The 20,349-nt window shown below is 31.9% G+C and overlaps 1 protein-coding gene and 1 long non-coding RNA gene across 4 annotated transcripts in view; one reads left to right on the plus strand and one right to left on the minus strand.

Annotated features, from left to right (window-relative positions):
• Window positions 1-20,349, plus strand: part of BCAT1 (branched chain amino acid transaminase 1) — a 97,005-nt gene that overhangs the window by 36,152 nt on the left and 40,504 nt on the right. For all 3 annotated transcript variants that reach the window (XM_074268829.1, XM_074268828.1, XM_074268830.1), the window contains exons 4-5: window positions 6,734-6,844; window positions 11,279-11,398. In XM_074268829.1, the coding sequence (XP_074124930.1) occupies window positions 6,734-6,844; window positions 11,279-11,398 (231 nt within the window). The remainder of the gene's footprint in view (window positions 1-6,733; window positions 6,845-11,278; window positions 11,399-20,349) is intronic.
• LOC141543490 (uncharacterized) overlaps window positions 10,605-20,349 on the minus strand; it is a 260,856-nt gene continuing 251,111 nt past the window's right edge. Inside the window, exon 7 of the long non-coding RNA XR_012482451.1 lies at window positions 10,605-10,819. This is a non-coding gene — a long non-coding RNA (uncharacterized LOC141543490). The remainder of the gene's footprint in view (window positions 10,820-20,349) is intronic.

The following is a 20,349-nucleotide window of genomic DNA, read 5'->3' on the forward strand; positions in this document are numbered from 1 at the left end:
AGAAAAGGAGGACAAGATAGTAGGGAGGACAGTAACACTAGAAAAAAAATAAGAGGGGAAGGGGTGATAAGAGATAAGGTAGTGGGTCTGATGAGTAAAAATAAAAATTACTAAGTACAAAGTGAAAAGAGAAGAAAAATATATACAGAGGAGAAAATAGGATGGAGGGAAATAAAGAGCTGGTGATCATAACTGTGAATCTGAATGGGATGAACTCTCCCATAAAACAGGAACAAATAGAAGAGTGGATTAAAAAAAAACAGAATCCTACAATGCATTGATTATTAGAAACACATATGAAACAAAGAGACACATATATAGTAAAGATAAAAGACTAGAACAGAATTTATTATGCTTCAGTTGAAGTAAAAAGAAAAAGCAGGGGTAGTAATTCTGACCTCAGATAAAGCAAAAGTTAAAATAGATCTAATTAAAAGAGATAAAGAAGGAAAGCACATCTTGATAAATAGTAGATATTAAAAGTATATGCACAAACTGATAGAGCATACAAATTTCTAGAGACGTTAAGCCAGTTATAGGAAGAAAAATACAGCAGAATTATATTAGTGGGTACCTCAATCTTTCCTTCTTAAAATCAGACAAATCTAACCTAAAATAAATAAGAAAGAAAATAGGGAGGTTAGAAAACCTAGATATGATAGACCCCTGGAGAAAATTGAATAGAGACAGAAAGAAATATGCTTTTTTCTTGGCAGTATAGAAAAACTGACCATGTATTAGGTCATGAAAACCTCACAATCAAATGCAGAAATGCAGAAACAGGAAATATTTCCTTTTCAGACCACAGTGGAATAAAAATTATATTCAATAAAGAATCAGGAAAATATAGACTAATAACCAATTGGAAATGAGTCAAATTCTAAAAAAAAACAAACAAAAAACGAGTAAATCAAACAATAAATCATAGAAACAATCCATAATTTCATTCAAGAGAATGACAATAATGAAACAACATAACTAAAACTAAAACTAAAAATATAGGATACAGCCAAAGCAGTTCTTAGGAGAAATTTTATATCTCTAAATACATATATGAATAAAAAAGAGAAAGAGGAGATCAATGAATTGGGAATACAACTAAAAAAAAAAAAAGCTAGAAAAAGAACAAATTAAAACCCCCCAATTAAATACTAAATTAGAAATTCTGCAATTGAAAGGAGAGATTAATAAGATTGAAACTAAGAAAGCTATTGAACTAATTAATAATACTTGATTTGGTTTTATGAAACAAAACAATAAAATAGATAAACCTTTGGTTAATTTGATTAGAAAAGGGAAAGAATAAAACCAAATTACCAGTATCAAAAATGAAAAGTGAACTTATTACCAATGAAAAAGAAATTAAAACAATGATTAGGAGCCATTTTACATAACTTTATGGCAGCAAATCCAAGAATCTAACCAAAATGGATCAATATTTACAAAAATACAAATTTCTCAGATTAACAGAAGAAATAAATTACTTAAATGATCTCATTTTAGAAAAAAAAATTAACAAAGCCAATAATTTAACATTCTAAAAAAAAAAAAAAAGCCTCTCCAGGGTCAGATGGATTCACAAGTGAATTCTACCAAACATTTAAAGAACAATTAATTTCAATACTATGTAAACTATTTGAAAAAATGGGTAAAGGAGGAATCCTGCCAAATTCCTTCTATATCAGAAATATGGTGCTAATACCGAAACTAGGAAGAGCCAAAGCTGAGAATGAAAATAACAGATCAATCTCCCTAATTCATATTGATGCAAAAATTTAAAATAAAATATTAGGAAAGAGATTACAGCAACCTGTATCAGCAGGATAATGCACTATGATCAAGTCGAATTTATACCAGGTATACAGGACTGATTCAGTATCAGGAGAACTATTACCATAATCAACCATATCAATAACAAAACCAGCAGAAATAATATAATCTGAATAGATTTAGAAAAAGTTTTTTACAAAATGCAACACCCTTTCTGATTAAAAACACTAGGGAGCATAGGGATAAAGAGCTTTCCTTAAAATAAGAAGCAACATTATTTAAAACCAGCAGTAAGCATTTTTTGTAATGTAGAGAAAATGTACACATTCCCAATAAGATCAGGAGTGAAATAAAGATGCCCATTATTACCACTATTATTCAACATTATACTAGAAATGTTGGCTTTAGCAATAAAAATGAAAAATAAATAAAAGGAATCAGAATAGGCAATGAGGTAATAAAACTATCACTCTTTGGAGTTGATATGATGATGTACTTAAAGCAATTGATAAAGTGATAGATATCACTTTATTTGTGTGAGAAATGTTTTATAATTGTGTTCATACAGTTATTGGGATTGTCTTGGCAAGTAGATACCCAAACATTTTATTTTGTCTATAGTAATTTTAAATGGAATTTCTCTTTCTATCTCTTGCAGATGGGCTTTGTCACTAATATTCAGAAATGCTGATGATTTGTATAGGCTTATTTTATATGCTGCAACTTTGCTAAAGCTGTTGTTTCCATTGGCTGTTTGAATGATTATCTAGGATTCTCTAAGTACATCATAGAATAGTGGGTCAGTGGAATAGATTAGATGCGCATGACACAATAATTAAGGCCTATAGTAATCTATTATTTGAAAAAACCCCAACTCCAGATTCAGGAATAAAAACTCAATATTTGACAAAATTTTCTGGAAAAATTGGAAAACAATATGTCAGAAACTTGGCATAGACCTACATATCACACCCTATACCAAAATAAGGTCAAAATGGGTATATGATTTGGCCATATAAGATGATACCATAAACAAATTAGGAGAGCAAGCAATAATTTACCTATCAGATCTTTGAAGAAGGGACGAATTTATCATCAAAGAGAATACTATAAAAGACAAAATGATCGACTTTGGTTACATTAAATGAAAAAGGTTTTGCACAAAAACACCCAAAAAACCCAAAATAAAAAAACAACAACAACAACAAAAAAAAACCCCAAGATTAAAAGGGAAGTACAAAGCAGGGAAAAATCTTTACAGTCACTGTTTTTGGTAAAAAGTATTATTTTTAAAATATATAAAAATAGTGTCAATTTTATAAGAATACAAGTCATTCACAATTGATAAATTGTCATAGGATATGAATAATTTTCAGATGCTTAAATTAAAGTCATCTATGGTCATATGAAAAATGCTTTAAATCACTATTGATTACAGAAATACAAATTAAAATGACTCTGAAGTACCACCTCTCATCTCTCAGATTGGCTAAGATGACAGGAAAAGATAATGATAAATTTTGGAGGGAGTGTAGGAAAATTGGGACACTAATGTATTGGTGGAGTTGTGAAATAATTCAACCATTCTGGAGGGTATTCTAGAATTATGCCTGAAAGGGCCATAAAGCTCTATATACCCTTTGACCCAACAGTGACACTACTGGGTCTATATCCCAATGAAATCATAAAGGAGGGAAAAGGACCCACATGTGCAAAAATGTTTATAGAAGTTCTTTTTATGGTGACAATTGAAAAATGTATGGATAACCATCAATTGGGGAATGGCTGAATAAGTTGTGGCATATGTAGGTAATGGAATATTATTATTGTATAAAAAATGATGAACAAAATGATTTTAGAAAGGTCTGGAAAGTTTTACATGAACTGATCCTGAATGAAGAAGAACCAGGACATTGTAAATAATAACAGCAAAAATGTGTGGTTCTTCTCAGTGGTTCAGTGATCCAAAGCAATTCCAATAGACTTAAACAGAAAATGCCATCGGCATTCAAGAAAAAGAATTATTGAGAATGAATGTAAATCAACACATGCTATATTCACTTTTTTTTCTGTTTTTTTTCCTCTTCCATGGTTTTTCTCTCTGATTTTTGCCTCCCAACATGATTTATAAAGCAAGTTTTATTTTTAACAAATAAATTAATTTTAAAAAGAGAAATACCATTTATAGCAATATACAAAGAGAAGGAAATTTGAAAAGTAAGCATTTTAAAAGAGTAGGAAAATTATGTAGATTTTCAGAAAATGGTTTATTTAGAATATCCCAGAGAAGAAACTAATTGAAATGATTGATAGTTTTAGTAAAATAACAGGAAATAAAAATCTAGTTACCACCAACATATCACCAACACAAATACAGGGAGGAAAGGTAAAAAAAGAAATTCTATGACACTATTTCTCTGATTACTAACAATGGCTCTCCCAAAGCTACATTCAGTTTCAAGGCACTCTTGGGATTAAAACCTTTGCCTTTATCTTCTTTCAAAGACCTAACTGGAACACACATGAATAATAAAAGACTGCATAGAGGGAAACCATCTATCACTTTTTCCTCTCCATATGCAAATGGACTTTCTCATAGATTCCTAGAATTCCAGTTTTTTTTTTTCCTGAACACTTCATTTATATCAATAATACAATTTCAGAGTTGAAACATTTCTTACCTCCTAATTTGGTTTATATAGCTTCTTCATAGAATTGCTAATTTTGTCTTATGGAATACTTACTTTGATTAACTACCATTTGTTTGCCTTTATTTGCTATTGTAATTTGCTGTTTCTCTACTGGATTACAGCTGGCAGGGAATCTTTCTTTAACTGTAGATTTTTTTTTTTTTTTTTTTTTTTTTTTTGTGAATCAGACCTGCAACAATATCCGCTTATCACTGGAAGAGTTCTTTATTTTAAGACTGTCTTTTAAAAACATTATATGTAAAATACATTGTAAAGCATCACTTAAATGTATGCTATATTTATTCCGGAGAAAGAAAAAATGAAGCTTGAAAAAAGCTTTGTGATCTCATAACACATCTATTTAAAATTATAGCACCGAAGGTCATAAAGGTAAACAAAAGGAAATATTTAATTTTAGCTTGAAAGCACTCTGCCTACCTAGCTTCTGTTTCCCAGATCCCCAGTTAAATGTGTTGCTCATATTCTAGGAAATATTTTGAGTCACTTCACCATAGCAAGTTGGTTAGTAGGAAGCTCTGAAGAGATGAAATCCAGAAATTCTTAAAGAGAAGTTATAAACCCAGTTAAAATGCCAAATAATAATCACTAGTAGATCAATGCCCAGAAAAGATGATGAATCCTATGGATATTAAAGGCACAGTACTCATAAAAAAAAATCTAAGAGTGGTGTGATTATATTTATTACTGAAGACTTTACAAGTCTTCAGTAATCATACATATAATTTTCCTTGGCATCCCATATTCCTTGTTCACATATGTCTTTTAATTGTGTGTAATTTATATGTACATGTGTTTCTTATCCTCAATATTTCATGGTTTACTGTTTTCTCTTTTTAAACTTCCCTTATGGTGCTGTGACCAGTAAGAGAATGTGTCCCATGTGCATGAGGCAATCTTCTTGTCACTTCTTTTGTTATCCTGTTTGATTAAATGTCTTTTGCTGTATGTTTGGTTGACTGGTAAACACACCGAGGAGGGTCACATTCTATTATAAATGATAATATATGAAAATAGATATATGTGCAATATCTTTATTTTTCTCACTCTATCCTCCCTTCTCTCTATTGGAGTGTCAAGTAAATGGTTATTTGAAGATCTAATATGTCATCACTTTGAATGGTTCCATTTACATAAATGGAAGCCTATTCATAGAGCCTTGAAAGCTACAGTATTAAAATCCAAGGATGTGGGACAACCAGTATAGAAGCCCAAAGGTGGGAGACTTAGTAGTGTATGTGATAAATAATAAAGAAGAGAGAATTAGGAATAAAGAAAAGCATAAAATTCATTTTGGCCGACAGTTTTAGCTTTTTTTCCTTTATCAATACTATTAATAAACAGCCAAATTATCAAGTTACATCACCTTCTCTACTTTATTAGCATTAGAATCAGTGGAGTTAGAATGACATAGTAAGTGGAACTTGGGACCTTGTTTTAGGATAATTTGAATCAAATCCTTCTTCAAACTTATTATCTGTGACATTGGAACAGTCCCTTAAATTTTCTAGGCCTCAGATTTCTTATCTGCAAAGTGTGTAGTTTGGACTAGACGACTCTGAGGTTCCTTTAAATGATCTTCTCTGTTCCTTAATGGTAGAGACTTGGTTTTCTCTATCTTTCCATAACCTAGCATTGTGTTCTGAAATGTATTAGGCACTTACTACATGTTCACTATTGCATTCTATCTATAAATCTATGGGATGAAAACACTGATAGACATGAAGGAAGAATAAGAACTTTGGTAAATGACAGAATGGCCATTTAGCTCCTTGAATTTGATGGTTATAGTAGTGACTTCTTCCCTTTATCAGTTTTTATTGACCATATTTAGCTAATATAAACAAACATAACAGGCAGCAAACTAACACATTTGAGCCTGAAGTGGTGTGTCTGGTCTGGAATCAGGAAGACCTGAGTTCAATTCTGGCCTCAGATACTTACTATCTATGTGACCTTAGACAAGTCACTTCATCTTGTTTGCCTCAGTTTCCTCATCTGTAAAATGAATTGGAGAAGGAAATGGCAAATTACTTCAGTATCTATGCCAAGAAAATTCCAAATGGGGTCATGAAGAGGTAGGACATGCTCGAAATGACTGAGCAATGACATACTTAGATATATCTGTTCTTTCTTTAAGACAAAGGTAACTTTAAATACATAAGGGACCACAAAATCTAGGTAAGACAGTTCTTTGATGTCAGTTTTTATTAGTCATCATTAGTAACAGATGTTCAATTGTCTTTAAATTTCAGTTATTTGAAGGAATGAAGGCATACCGAGGAGTGGATGAAAAAATCCGTCTATTTCGACCAGACCTCAACATGGACAGGATGCTTCGATCTGCTGCAAGGGTAACTTTGCCTGTATGTAAGTTAAGCTGTTTTTTTTTTTATTAATTTAGGAGTTCCCAGTACACTATTTGAAATAAATTTCCATAGTTTCCATTTTTCTTAACTGTAAAGTAGCTGGTAAAGTTTTTGTTTCCTATTAGTTTCAAAAGATAGTTTAAAAAAGAAACAAAGTTTACATAGTCTGAAGTATTACACGGATGGAGAAAGATTTGATAGGCAGACATTGAGTTTAGTTCAGAACAATAATGAAAAGAAGGGATTTGGGAGATAAAATGATGCTCAATGTGTAAATGTCCTCTGGGTTCCCTAAGATACTTTGAAGTCTAGAAAAATTGCTAAGACTTAAGTTTCAGAGAAGGTAGTTACTTGTACTGGGGAGAGAGTTTTCTCTTTTAGCAGTTCCCTATACTAGTTAAATCATAAATCCTGTCCTTTTCTTTTAGTGATTAGTATTTATGTTTGTATATGTGTAGTTTCATGAGAGTGAATGTGGAGAGAGAACTAGGCCAGCTGCCAAAAAGTGAGTGCTCAATTCCCAATTCAGTGATTTAATAATTATGGCTGATTTTGGATAACTCATTAGCCTTATATACACATACTTTTACTAATATATAAAATAAAGTTGTTTAATTAGATAATCTCTAAGCTTTTTTCCCCATACAATATCCTTATATAAGAAAGAAATTAGTATAAATCTAAAGCAAATACTTCTAAACTGTTTGTAGTATTGAAAAAAATCTTGTGCTCAGAAAATGTAACTTCTTTTACTGATATAAGTTGTGCAGACAGAAAATTTTAGAGTGAACTTTCACATATGTTGGAACCTGGGTCATTCTTTATTAGTTGACTGAATTCACTATAAGGTGTCTTGAACATATCTAAGGAAATAGCCTATAGGTACAATATCTCAGGCAATAGATTTCCACTTCTCATTTAAAAATGAAAAGATCTCTTTGCTATAAATTGGGGGAAATGACTCATGTTATAATTAAGGATTTCTTAGATTTATCAGTAAAGTTGTATTCCTAAACCTGATTAATATTGCTCAGTATATTTCCTGAGTAAACTGGAGTGTACTTGACCCTAAACAAGAAAACTTTAGCAGCATCTACTCTTTGCCTTAGGACTGCATGAGAGCTCTGGGTAGTATCCTAAAATTGGAAAGTAAACATATATGGGGCCTCTGACACCATATACTTCTTTATGCATATTCTCTTTATTGTTATCCTATATATACAGATATATAACTTGTTGCCATTGAACTCTAAGCTCCATGAGAGTAGGGATTATTTCTTTCTTTGTATTAAATTCTTAGCATGTATCACAATGCCTGACATGTAGAAGAAGTCTAATAAAGAAATGTTTTACAGAAATATGTTTTTATGTGTCAGGTAATTAATCCACACAGTTTAGTTCAGCAGGTATTTATTCAGTGATCAGAGTAACCTTGTGCTTTTGACCTCCCAGTAGTCCAGGCTACTCTCTGAGCTCAATATTGCAGACAGTTACCAGTATGAATTGGTGGAGGGAGTTTAAAAAGAAAGATTTACAGTATTGAAATAAAAAATAAATAAATAAGTAAATGTTTCAGACACTTTGCATAACAAAAACAAAAATGAAGTAGACTTTGTCCTCCAGGAGTTTACATTCTACTATATGGAAACAACATATACATAGAAAAATAAGTGTACACTAACAGGAAAAGGGAAAAGGAGGAAAATACATCCTAATAAGAATGAAACTATAAAATAGTTTAAGATCCATGGAAAGGATATTTTGGTTAGTTTTTTTGGGAAAATAATTTAATATTTGTGGAAAATACATTATACCAGTAAAAACTTATGATATTTCTAGAAGTGAGGATAAAAGCATTGTGCTGAGAGTTTGAAGGATGTTAGTAATAGATATAAAGGAGTAGAGGTTTGACCCCTAAACTGCTAATATTCTTGCTGGTTGATTTGGGGGGAAATTCCTTCCAATAGAGTAGGCTAAAGTGATTACTACAAGTTACTATAAAAAAGATAATCTTTAGATTGGTCAATGAATCAGAGTTGATACATCACAAACTAAGATTTTGCATACCGAGATAATAGTAAACCATTTAACATACCTTAAAACTTCAAATTGGACTACTATATCAATATTAAATAAATGCATTTATGTGTTCATTTGCGATCAATTAAATACTTTTGTTTAAATTGAACAATTTAATTATTTGTTTCATATTTACTGATGTGATGAATTTTCTGATTAATGAATTTTTTTGGTAGGATAACAGGTAGATACTTCTTAAGTCAATAAATGGTTAGTTGTTATATCAGAATTAATAGTTCCCTACCAAGTCAGGATATTATTTTCTATTTCACATTTCTGAATTGTAGCTCAAATTCAGGCTGTAATTAGAACAGATTGTTGCAAGAAGTAAAATCATAATATGTTCTTCTAATTTTGGACTTAAAGGATTAGGAATCATGGAAGTAAAGAAAATAAGTTTGCTATATTTTTCTTATGTCTTGTGATGATAATTGTTTAATCCTAATGAGTTTTATGTCTTAAGATGGTACTTGTTTTGTTTCTCTTAACTTTGCATTTTCCTTCTAAAATCTGCCTGTGTAATATGGAATTCCAAGATGGAAGCAGAGAGTTATATTGCAAATCCCTGCCTCAGTTTGTTAATTCTTTAAGGTGATAAGGTCATCATAACATGGAATTTTAGGGTATAAATGGTTATCCTTCTTGCAGAAATTATGTTTTTTGACTTATTTTTAGCATGTGCTACTTTTTGCTTTATCTTTTATTTTAAATGCCTTAAAGCTCCATTTTGTAGAATATTCATCTTTCTTAGGCTTATTCACCTCATAGAGATAATTATGGTCTTTTAAAGAAGGACTTATAAAAGCTTATAGCCCTTCTACAAAATGTGCCACAAGGCAGCTGTCATCTGGGAACCTGGAGGGTAATAGCATATGTCTGAGCTGGGGGGTTCTATTCCATGCTTGCACAAAACATTACCATAAGGAATTGGAAAGAGTAAATTTTTGCTGGGTTTTAAGTCCAGAAAACTTTTTTTAAGTCCAGAATTTCAAAGCATGAAAATATTGTTTATGGTTTAGGGCTTTTATAATTCTATTGGGCTAATGAAGAAGTTATTTTATTTATTTATTTAATATCTTCCCCCAGTTACATTCAAAACAATTTTTTTTTTACCATTTGTTTTTCATTTTTTCTGAATTCTAGGTTCTCTCCCCTATCTCCGCCTACAATTAAGAAATCACATGTAAAATTATGCAAAACATTTCCATGAAAGCCAGGTTGTGAAAGAAAATATAGATCTCCCACTCTAATGAAATTTAAGCTCTCAAGAAAAATTAAGCAGAGAGAGAAAGAGAAAGGGGGGGAGAGAGAGAGTGGGCTTAAATCTGAATTTAGACACAATCAGTTGTTTCTCTGGATATGGATAGGATTTTTCAAAGTAAGTCCTTCAGAGCAGTTGTGGATGATTGTATTGTTGAGAATAGTAAAGTTATTTATAGCTGGTCATCCCAGAACATTGCTATTACTTTGAATATAGTAATTTTGTTTTGCTTGAGTTCGTGGAAGACTTTCCAGGTTTTTTTTTTTTTTCCTTGAGAGCATCTTGTTCATCATTCCTCAAAGAACAATAATATTACATCAAAAACATATACTACAATTTGTTGAGCCATTCCCCAATAGATGGGCATTCCCTCAATTTCCAATTTTTTTGGTAGATACTTAACTTGGAACCATGAGCTTTAAAAAAAGTATTTTAATAACTTCATATCAATATATTGGCTTCCTTTCTAATTTTGTTTTATTTTATGCTTTTAAAATATTGTTTTGAGAAGGAATTCATAAACTTTACCAGATACCAAGAGGTTCATGATACATAAGTTTGAAGTCCTTGAGTGTGAGTTCTAGCTTCTTCACATGATTAAGACACTACTTCTTTGAGCTTCTGTTCCACAGCTGTAAAACAATAATGATAATATTCTTTATTGCCTCTTTTGGAGTTTGGTTTTAAAGAAGAATTTTTTAAAAAGTGCTATATGTCTAAGGTATTATTACTTCATTTCATTTCCTGGAATCTGGAGCATTGTTCTTACAATCCTGATATTTTTTCCCAAAGTTATTGGTATTACCCATTCCCCTCAATTTATTTTGTTTATTTTTAAAAATATATTTTCATATACATATTTGTATTGTTTTCTTCTAGTACAATGTAGTCTCCTTAATGGCAGGGATTTTTGTTGTTGTTATTAGTTCTGTTATTTTTATCTTTTTATCTCCACTATTTATCTCAATGCCTAATACATACAAAAAGTTTAATAAACTTTGCTGAACTGAATGCCTGTGACTAAATTCCGATCTTTTTTTTTTTTTTTTTTTTTTTTTTATGTGACCTTATTTGGTTTCCTATCCTTTTAGGAATTTGACAAGAAGGAACTTTTAAAGTGCATACAAGAACTCGTGAGATTAGATCAGGAATGGGTTCCATATTCAACATCAGCCAGCCTCTATGTGCGTCCTACCCTTATTGGAACTGAGGTATGCCATAAGTGTTTGGGGGTATATTTTGTGAATATATATAAACTTCATTTCCCCCCATGTATCAAACTATTATCTCTTGATCAAGTTCATAATTTGAAATATTGATACCATAGCATCTCATCAATAGATAATTGTTTTTATATTTATGTAGCAATGTATTTGAATTTATTTTTCCTATGTATATGTACCTTTATGATCTCTGCTGTTCAGGTATTCCATTTTTTAAGCATGAGGTTATTAATGTACATATTTAAGGACTATTTGAGCTCAACAGAGTGGAGAAGACAGTAAAGTTTCTGAGTTAGATGGGGTCAGCTGTGAGTTAAGTTTGTAAGACGTACTGTTACCAGTTTCTTTGCCTGGACCTCCTGCAGTAAAAGCTATCAATTAAAGGAATATAAAAGAACTGGGCATGTGGATCAGGTAGTTAAGTAGAATTTAGAAAGTATGTTGGTACTTATTATTCACCAGTGAGGTAGCTGACTCCAGCAACTAAGTAAAACCAAGAGGGTTGATAAAAATGGCCTTAAAGATCACTTCTACTTTTAGACCTGATTACTGCATCATCCACACTTTAGGCAATTTAAAGACCTAGAAATGGGCCAATTATAGTCATTTGTTGGAACTATTTATTAAATTTGTAGAATAATACTACAGTTATTTAGACAATTCTGTAATAAAAGTAACCAATTCATCATCCCCATCCCTCTTCCAATGTAAAAATCCTGCATTTGCTTGCTAGAAACTCTTTCATCTTACACTGGTGTAAGTGGTGAGACACTCAAAATTAGTTATGTGATTAGGATTCATTTCATGCTCCTGTGTTTACAATGTAATTTTATTTAGAGGGGTCCAGTTTTTTGATGAATAAATTTAGGAGTCTCAGAAGATTAGGCTGTACTGTTCATTCAATTTTAAAATAAAAGAGGGAAAGTTGTGGAGAGAAAAAAAAGATGTATTTGAGGATAAATCCATGTTTTTGTTCTAGGCTTTTGTGGTTTCATAGTAGTTCTATGAAGATCATATTAAATAAATATGATTAAAACTTGTCAGGTGCATTGAAAATTAATGACCTGCAAAGGATATGAACAGACGATTTTTGAATGAAGAAAATTAAAGAAAGAATTTCTAGTCATATGAAAAAATGCTCCAAATCACTATTGATCAGAGAAATGCAAATCAAGACAACTCTTGAGATACCACTACACACCTCTCAGATTGGCAAGGATGACAGGAAAAGCTAATGTTGAACATTGGAGGGGATGTGAGAAAACTGGACCATTGATACATTGTTGGTGGAGTTGTGAAATGACCCAGCCCTTCTGGAGGGCATTTTTGAGCTATGACCCTAGGGCTATGAAATTGTGCATACCCTTTGACCCAGCTGGAAAGTGGCTGAATAAATTATGGTCTATGAATGTTATGGAATATTATTGTTCTAGAAGAAATTATCAACAGGATGATTTCAGAGAGACCTGGAGCGACTTATGAACTGATGCTAAGTGAAATGAGTAGAACCAGGGGAACATTGTACACAGCAACAAGAAGATTATACAATGATTAATTCTGATGGACAGGGCCATCAGTTCCAATGATCTTGTGATGAAAAGAGACGTCTACATCCAGAGAGAGGACTGTAGGGATTGAATGGGGATCACAAGATAGTACTTTCACCTTTTTGTTATTGTTTGCTTGTTTTTTATTTTCTTTCTTATTTTTTTCCTTTTTGATCTGATTTTTCTTGTGTAGTATATTAATTGTGGAAATATGTGTAGAAGAATTGCACATGTTTAACCTATATTGGATTACTTGCTGTCTAGGTGAAGGGGAAAGGGAGGGAGAAAAAAATTTTGAATAGAAGGTTTTGCAAAGGTGAACATTGAAAACTATTTAAGCATAGGTTTTGAAAATAAAAAGCTTTAGTGCTACTACTGGGCTTATATCCCAAAGAAATACTAAAGAAGAGAAAGGGACCTGTATGTGCCAAAATGTTTGTGGCAACCCTTTTTGTAGTGTCTAGAAACTGGAAAATGAATAGATGCCCATCAGCTGGAGAATGGGTAAATTGTGGTATATGAATGTTATGGAATATTATTGTTCTGTAAGAAATGACCAGCAGGATGAATACAGAGAGGCTTGGAGAGACTTACATCAACTGATGCTGAGTGAAATGAGCAGGACCAGGAGATCATTATACACTTCAACAACAATACTCTATGAGTATGTATTCTGATGGAAATGGATTTCTTCAACAAAAAGAAGATCTAATTCAGTTCCAATTAATCAATGATGGACAGAATCAGTTATACCCAGAGAAGGAACACTGGAAAATGAATGTAAACTATTTGCATTTTTCTTTTTTTTCCCCCAGGTTATTGTTATTTTTACCTTTTGAATCCAATTCTTCCTGTGCAACAAGAAATTTGGTTCTGCACACATATATTGTATCTAGGATATACTATAATATATTTAACATGTATAAGACTGCCTGCCATCTAGGGGAGGGGGCAGAGGGAGGGAAGGGAAAAATCGGAACAGAAGTGAGTGCAAGGGATAATGTGGTAAAAATTACCCAAGCATATATACTGTCAAAAAAAGTTATAATTATAAAATAAAAATAAAATAAAATTAAAATTAAAAAGCTTTAAAATAAAGAAAAACAGACAAAAAAAGAAAAAGAATGACCTGCTGTTAGTGCAGTCTTTTCTTACTTTTCAGAAGTCAGATAAATCAAGTAAGATTGAAAGTAATTTAACTATGTAACAAAACCAATAACAAGGCAAGGGAAAATAAAACTTTTTAATGAAAATGGACAGTGGACCCATGGCATATTACTATTGCTCACGTTGAAGTACAAGACTAGACAGCCTATTACCAGCTCGTTTTAAATAAAGTGACAATAAAGTTACTTTTTTCTATCTATACATCTTCCTAATCAGAATCCTGCATTGATGACATGTATTCTTTTATTTTCTAATGCTCATAGAAAGAACTCTTGGACTCTTCCCTGTCCTTTATTTAGTTAAGTATCCCAGAAGTTAGTAGGTGTGTGACCATGGCACATATTGACATATTAATCTTATTTTTATTTTTTTAAGTCAGTAATGTGTTGATAACAATATTTGCTTGGTCTAATTCACAAGATTGTTGTGAGCAAAGTGCTTTGTAAAGTTTTTTAAGGTTATAGAACTGTGTAACAAATGTATATATCCCATTGTTTTACTTAAACTGCTATTTTTCCTCATGAATCATTTCCTTTTTGGCAGTAACAACCTTTTCCATGTATTTTTATATACCTACTATATATTATTTAGTTAAGAGTGATACTTTAACTGTAATGTAGTTATAATTCATAATCTAGTCAGTAAACATTTACTAAATGCCTATTGTTCGTTAGGCATAATAATAATAGTTTTACTGTACACTAATTTAAAATTTGCTAAATGCTTTACATACATTATCTCATTCAATATGTCTCTGTGAGTTACTATTCTCATTTTGTGAAGTTAAAACTAAGGCTAAGAGATTGTTAAATTTGTCCAGAATCACCTACCTGGTAGCTGTGTGAGGTAGATGACCAGGTTTTCTTTACTTGAAGGTCAATACTATTTCCATTATGTTTTTCTCCACCTATTTAAATATCTAACTTGCTTTTTTCGCTGAATCTTAGAGTTGGAAGGGACCCTAAAGACTATTCAGTGCATACTTATATTCTGAATTTTGTTTACAGAGTCATTGCCACAGTGTAACCTAGTCTCCAGCACACAATGATGGCAAACTCATTATCCGATGGGACATCCAATGCTTTCCCATTTCTGGTCAACTTTATTAGGAAATTTTTCATCTATTAAGGCAAAATCTTTCTTTTATATATATTGGTTTTAGTAGAATTAGCCAGTGTCAAATTGAATAAAGATTTTATTAAAACTTAAAGCTCCTCTAAATCTTTTGGGCCACACTATGTAATCCACAGACGATTTTTTTAGTTATTTGAAGTTCTATCCATTATTTCATGTTCCTTATAGATTTAAAGAGGTTAAATATCCCTAAGTCATTCAACTATCATGTGACCATCTTGAGCCATTCTCTTCTGGGTGTACTGCCATTTCTAAAATATTACTTGAGTTTCAGAACCCTTGCCCTCCCTCCTCTCCCAACACCTTTTTCATTTGAACTCCTTTCTGGCTATGCCTGTATTTGAGCATCCTGTGTACTTTGATAATTTTATTTTTTGAATCTAATTGCAAAACGTTACACTTAACCCTATTAGAATTCATGTTCTTTCTGAATTGGAACATTAATGTCCCACATAATTATTGTTATTTTTTTTTCTTATCCTGTCTTAATACTGTTTTCTTAGCTTTTATGGTTCTCAGGTAGCCTTCTGTTCTTAATGTTTTCCTTTATTTAGTATAGCAGTTCTTCATTATTTAAATGTTTTGTCTTCCAAATCTATTATTTTCTTTTCATATTATCTATTGATTTGGAGATTTTTTTTTTCAATTGCATGTATTAAATGCTCTTCTGCCTTGTTTGGTCTATTAATTTCTTCTTTGAGAGCTGTGATTTCTGTCCAAATTTTCAATCTTGTTTCTTCTTTTGAACTATTCTGGACCTTCTTATAACTTCCCCATGACAACTCACAGGAGTTTAGAGGAATTATTTGAAGAAGTTTCCCCCAGGAGATTTTTCAAAACTTTTTGTTTTCCTCCATACTTATTCACTGTATTGGTTTTTTTTTCTCTCCCTTATTATCTCATTTTTGTTGTCATTCTCTAGTGATATGTAATAAGTGATTATGTAATAAGCTTTAGTACTTAAACCTTTGTTTTACTATTCCCTTTCTATTTATGAGATAGTGCTGACAGAAAATTTCTTCCCTCTCTCTTACTTTTCTTGTCTTCTTTGCTCCTCTTTTGCATTTAGCCTTCACTTTTGTAAAAGATCTGTAGCTTCAGAAATTTTAACCCAGTTGTGAATAATTAAGAAGTAACTCTGCTATTTGTCACAGTCCTTTTGCTTCTAAGCTGTTACCTGCAGCTCAGGGTCAGGGTAGGAAGGCAGGTAGTCTCACTTCTGGGAGTATAAGGTATGGCTGGCTTTGGATCTAGTATAGAGATTCAGGGGAAGAGCTTTCTTGGGACTATGTAAGTGGCTTCCCTCTTGAGTCTACCAGGTTTGCCTTATGCCAAGAGTTCTGTATTTCTTCAAGTGAAAAATATAAACCCCTTGGGTATTTGAAATTCTGCACAATCAGATGCCAGTCTACCTTTCTAGGCTTATTACTATTGCTCCCCATTCATGTACTTTAAAGTCTTTTTTTTTTTTTTTTTTTTTTTTTTTTTTTTTAGCATTTTATCTATCCCAAAGTGAGAAGGAAAATCATTTCTCTTAAAATTCTTTATGTATTTGAGTCCTTAAATCAATCTGTAGAGATTAAAAAATGTTTAACCAGAATAGCTTTAAAAGAAATAAAAATAGCCTGACCTTCTTACTAAATCCTACCAGCCATTACCATCAAAATTTAAGCTTATGTTTACTTGATTTTGATAGAGACTCTGACCATGTCTTTATAGTATTTTATGCGCTATAATTGTTTAAAGGGTTTTTATTTTTTGAGAAATTATACCTTCATTTTTTTATTTTGCACTATTAAACCTATCTCTTTTATTAAATTAAAGCTTTTTAATTTTCAAAACATATGCAGGAACAATTCTTTAACATTAATTAGCCCTTGCAAAACCTTTGTGTTCCAATTTTCTCTCCCTTCCACCCCTAGATGTCAAGTAGTTCATTATATATTAAACATGATAGAAATATATGTAAAATCTAATTTATGCATACATATTTATGCAGTTATTGTGCTGCACAAGAAAAATCAAATCAACCCAGTTAAAAAAAAAGAAGCAATATAAAATGCAAGCAAGCAATAACAAAAAGAGTGAAAATGCTATGTTGTGAACTACATTCAGTTCCCACAGGTCTCTTTCTGCGTGTAGATGGCTCTTTTCATCACTGAACAATTGGAACTGGTTTGAATCATCTCATTGTTGAAGAGAGCCCTATCCATCAGAACTGATCGTAGTATAATATTGTTGTTGCCATGTGCAATGATCTCTTCCTTCTGCTCACTTCACTTAACATCAATTCATGTAAGTTTCTCCAGACCTCTCTGAAATCATCCTGCTGGTTGTTTCTTACAGAATTTGCCGCTACAAAAGGGGCTGCACAAACATTTTTGCACTTGTGGGTCCCTTTCCCTCCTTTAACATCTCTTTGGGATATAATCCCAGTACAAACACTGTAGGGTCAAACAGTATGTGAAGTTTGATAACTTTTTGAGCATAGTTCCACATTGCTGCCCATAATGGTTTTATCCATTCACAAGTAATTGTTTAATGTTGTATAACAACTTCACTGATTGTTGTCCCTTGATTGTTGTCCCTTTTAATTCAGGGTTTAGTTTTTCTAAATTCTGAATAAATATAGCCAATTTCAGTGAAGCTCCAGAATAATTAATTTTTTTTTCATAAACAAGATTGCACAGTTAAATAACTTGAGATGTTATCAACTGCAGCACTTTGATGAACAATGATACATGATTTGTGGCTGATTCTCTATTCCCCTCTCTTTTCCCTCTTTTTCTCTCCCCTGCTCCACTTTCCCTGCTTATAAGAAGTCATTTAATAACTTTTTTGCTTTCTAGATTTTTTATTTATATTACTGGACTTGAAGTAAGGAGAACTGGATTCAAATCCTATTTTTGATACTTGCTAAATGACTATAGTTAAAGTACTTTATCTTGTAGGGTCTCATTCCCTTTCTTCAGGTACTACAAAAGATATGTTGGGCTGGATTCAGGGAATTATGAGTTCAAATCTAGTCTCAGACAATTATTAGCTGTATGACTCTAGGCAAGTCACTTTATCTCTGTCTCTAATTTCTTCTGTGAAATGGGTATAATAATAAATAACATTTACTTTGAAGGATTGTTGTGAGAATCAAATGAAATAGTGATTTTAAAGCACTTAGTAGAGTACTGGTACATAGTAAGCACTATATAAATATTATTTATTATTGTTGTTATTATTTATTAAAAATAATAATGCTTTTATTGATTGCTTTATTTGCAAATCTTGGAGCACTATACAATATAAATTATTATTTTTGTTGTTGCTGCGCTTGCTTCTGGCGCTTGGTTTTCAGTTTATAGACTTATATAGACTTATTCACTCAAATAATCTTTTCTGTGCTCTCCCTACTACCATCTAGTGGACATTATTTTTTTTTTTTTTAAGATCATGGATTTAAGGTATGGAAGCATCTGACAAACTAATTAAGAAAATTCAATGTACATAAAGAAGATAGTAATCAATCACTAGGAATGAAGTTTATTTTAGAAAATGTTTCTAAGTGATATTAATTGCTATTTATTTTTTGAGATATTTTATTACATATAGAATACATATGCTAATATAGAGAAAAGTTTCCACATCTATTTATATTTAATGTCAACAAAATACTTCATTAACAAAGCACAATAGTATTTTCACATAATCAATAGTTAAATCAACATGTCACAATTTATAAATCGAGTCTTACAAAGTCTAAGAGCTAGAGGAGTCCTGAGACTAGTTTGACTCCTCTCATTTTACAAATATGGAAAGACAAAAGACCCAGGTAGTCAACATTTATGAAGCTCTTTAAAGTTTGCAGAGAACTTTATAAATATTATCTCATTTTGTCCTCACAACAACTCTAAGAAGTCAATGCTATTATAAACTTCCTTTTACAGATTATGAAACTGAAGAGCACAAAAGTTGAATCCAGGGCCATACAGATAATAAAGGGCTACAGCCAGATTTGAAATCAGGTCTTCCTGATTCCAGACCCTGTGCTCTATCTTCTGTGTCACCTTGCCATATACTCAGCCAGGTAGTGTAAGTCACTCATTCATGATGATGGAGAAATTAAGTAACAAAGCTGGGATTTGAACTCAGATTCAATCTTGAATCTACAGGGAATTAATGAAACAAATATAAAATCCTTTAATTTCTCTTAGTCCGGAATCTCTAAATTCTCTGTAAATCTTAATTTGAGTAAATGCTTTGTTTCTAGTTTAACTGACAGTTTAAGGAAAACCCATTAAACTGATTTATACTTAATCTAAGTAGCAATTTTTATTAAAATTGGGGGTAAAATTTGAGACAAATGACTTCTTGGAATTGGCCATCTATTTTCACTCTGGCCAGACATACCCCATTTATTCAGGTTGTTTCATAATATCATGACATTAGGTTAAGAGCATACTGAAGTTAAGTTTTAGTTTATTTTAAATTATTGTTTCTCCTTTAGAATTGTTAAAAATAACACTCTTGTCACTGAAAATCAGATATCAGGGAAAATTTATTAAAGAAGAATCTTAAGGAATTGTCTTTCTGGCCAGAACCCAGCCCCACTTTTCTTCGGGAAGAGGAAGCCCTGGGTAAAGAAGTGGGGAAACTTTTATACTTGCTCATATGTTGTGCTCCTCCCTTCAGAAAAGGGATTGATTGGCTTATCTGGCTTACACTCTTTCTGAAATGCCCAGTATATGTTTCCCCTTAATATGTATAAAATACCTTCCCCCCTCCACCCCATCATACATCCCAGGTTCAAAATGGCAGAAAATTCCTCTTTTTGGGTGGGTTGTTTAATATTCAATTAGCCTATTAAGCAGATACAGTAGTGATTTGGTTAAGTCAGGTCATTAACTCCAACTAGTTTGGGCTGGATTGGCTATTATCTTAAGTTTGTGGTTTTTTCAAAACCACAAGACTCTTTCTTATTGACTGCATCCATCTGTGCCTTCCTAGGCTCCCCCCCCCCCCAATTTCTTGTTTGCTCAAGGCTTCTATTGATCACTTAATTGTTCTGTGAATCCTAATCTTAACTTCTTCTGGTCTAAA

The sequence above is a fragment of the Sminthopsis crassicaudata genome, chromosome 5 (assembly GCF_048593235.1).
Source record: "Sminthopsis crassicaudata isolate SCR6 chromosome 5, ASM4859323v1, whole genome shotgun sequence".
NCBI lineage: Eukaryota > Metazoa > Chordata > Mammalia > Dasyuromorphia > Dasyuridae > Sminthopsis > Sminthopsis crassicaudata.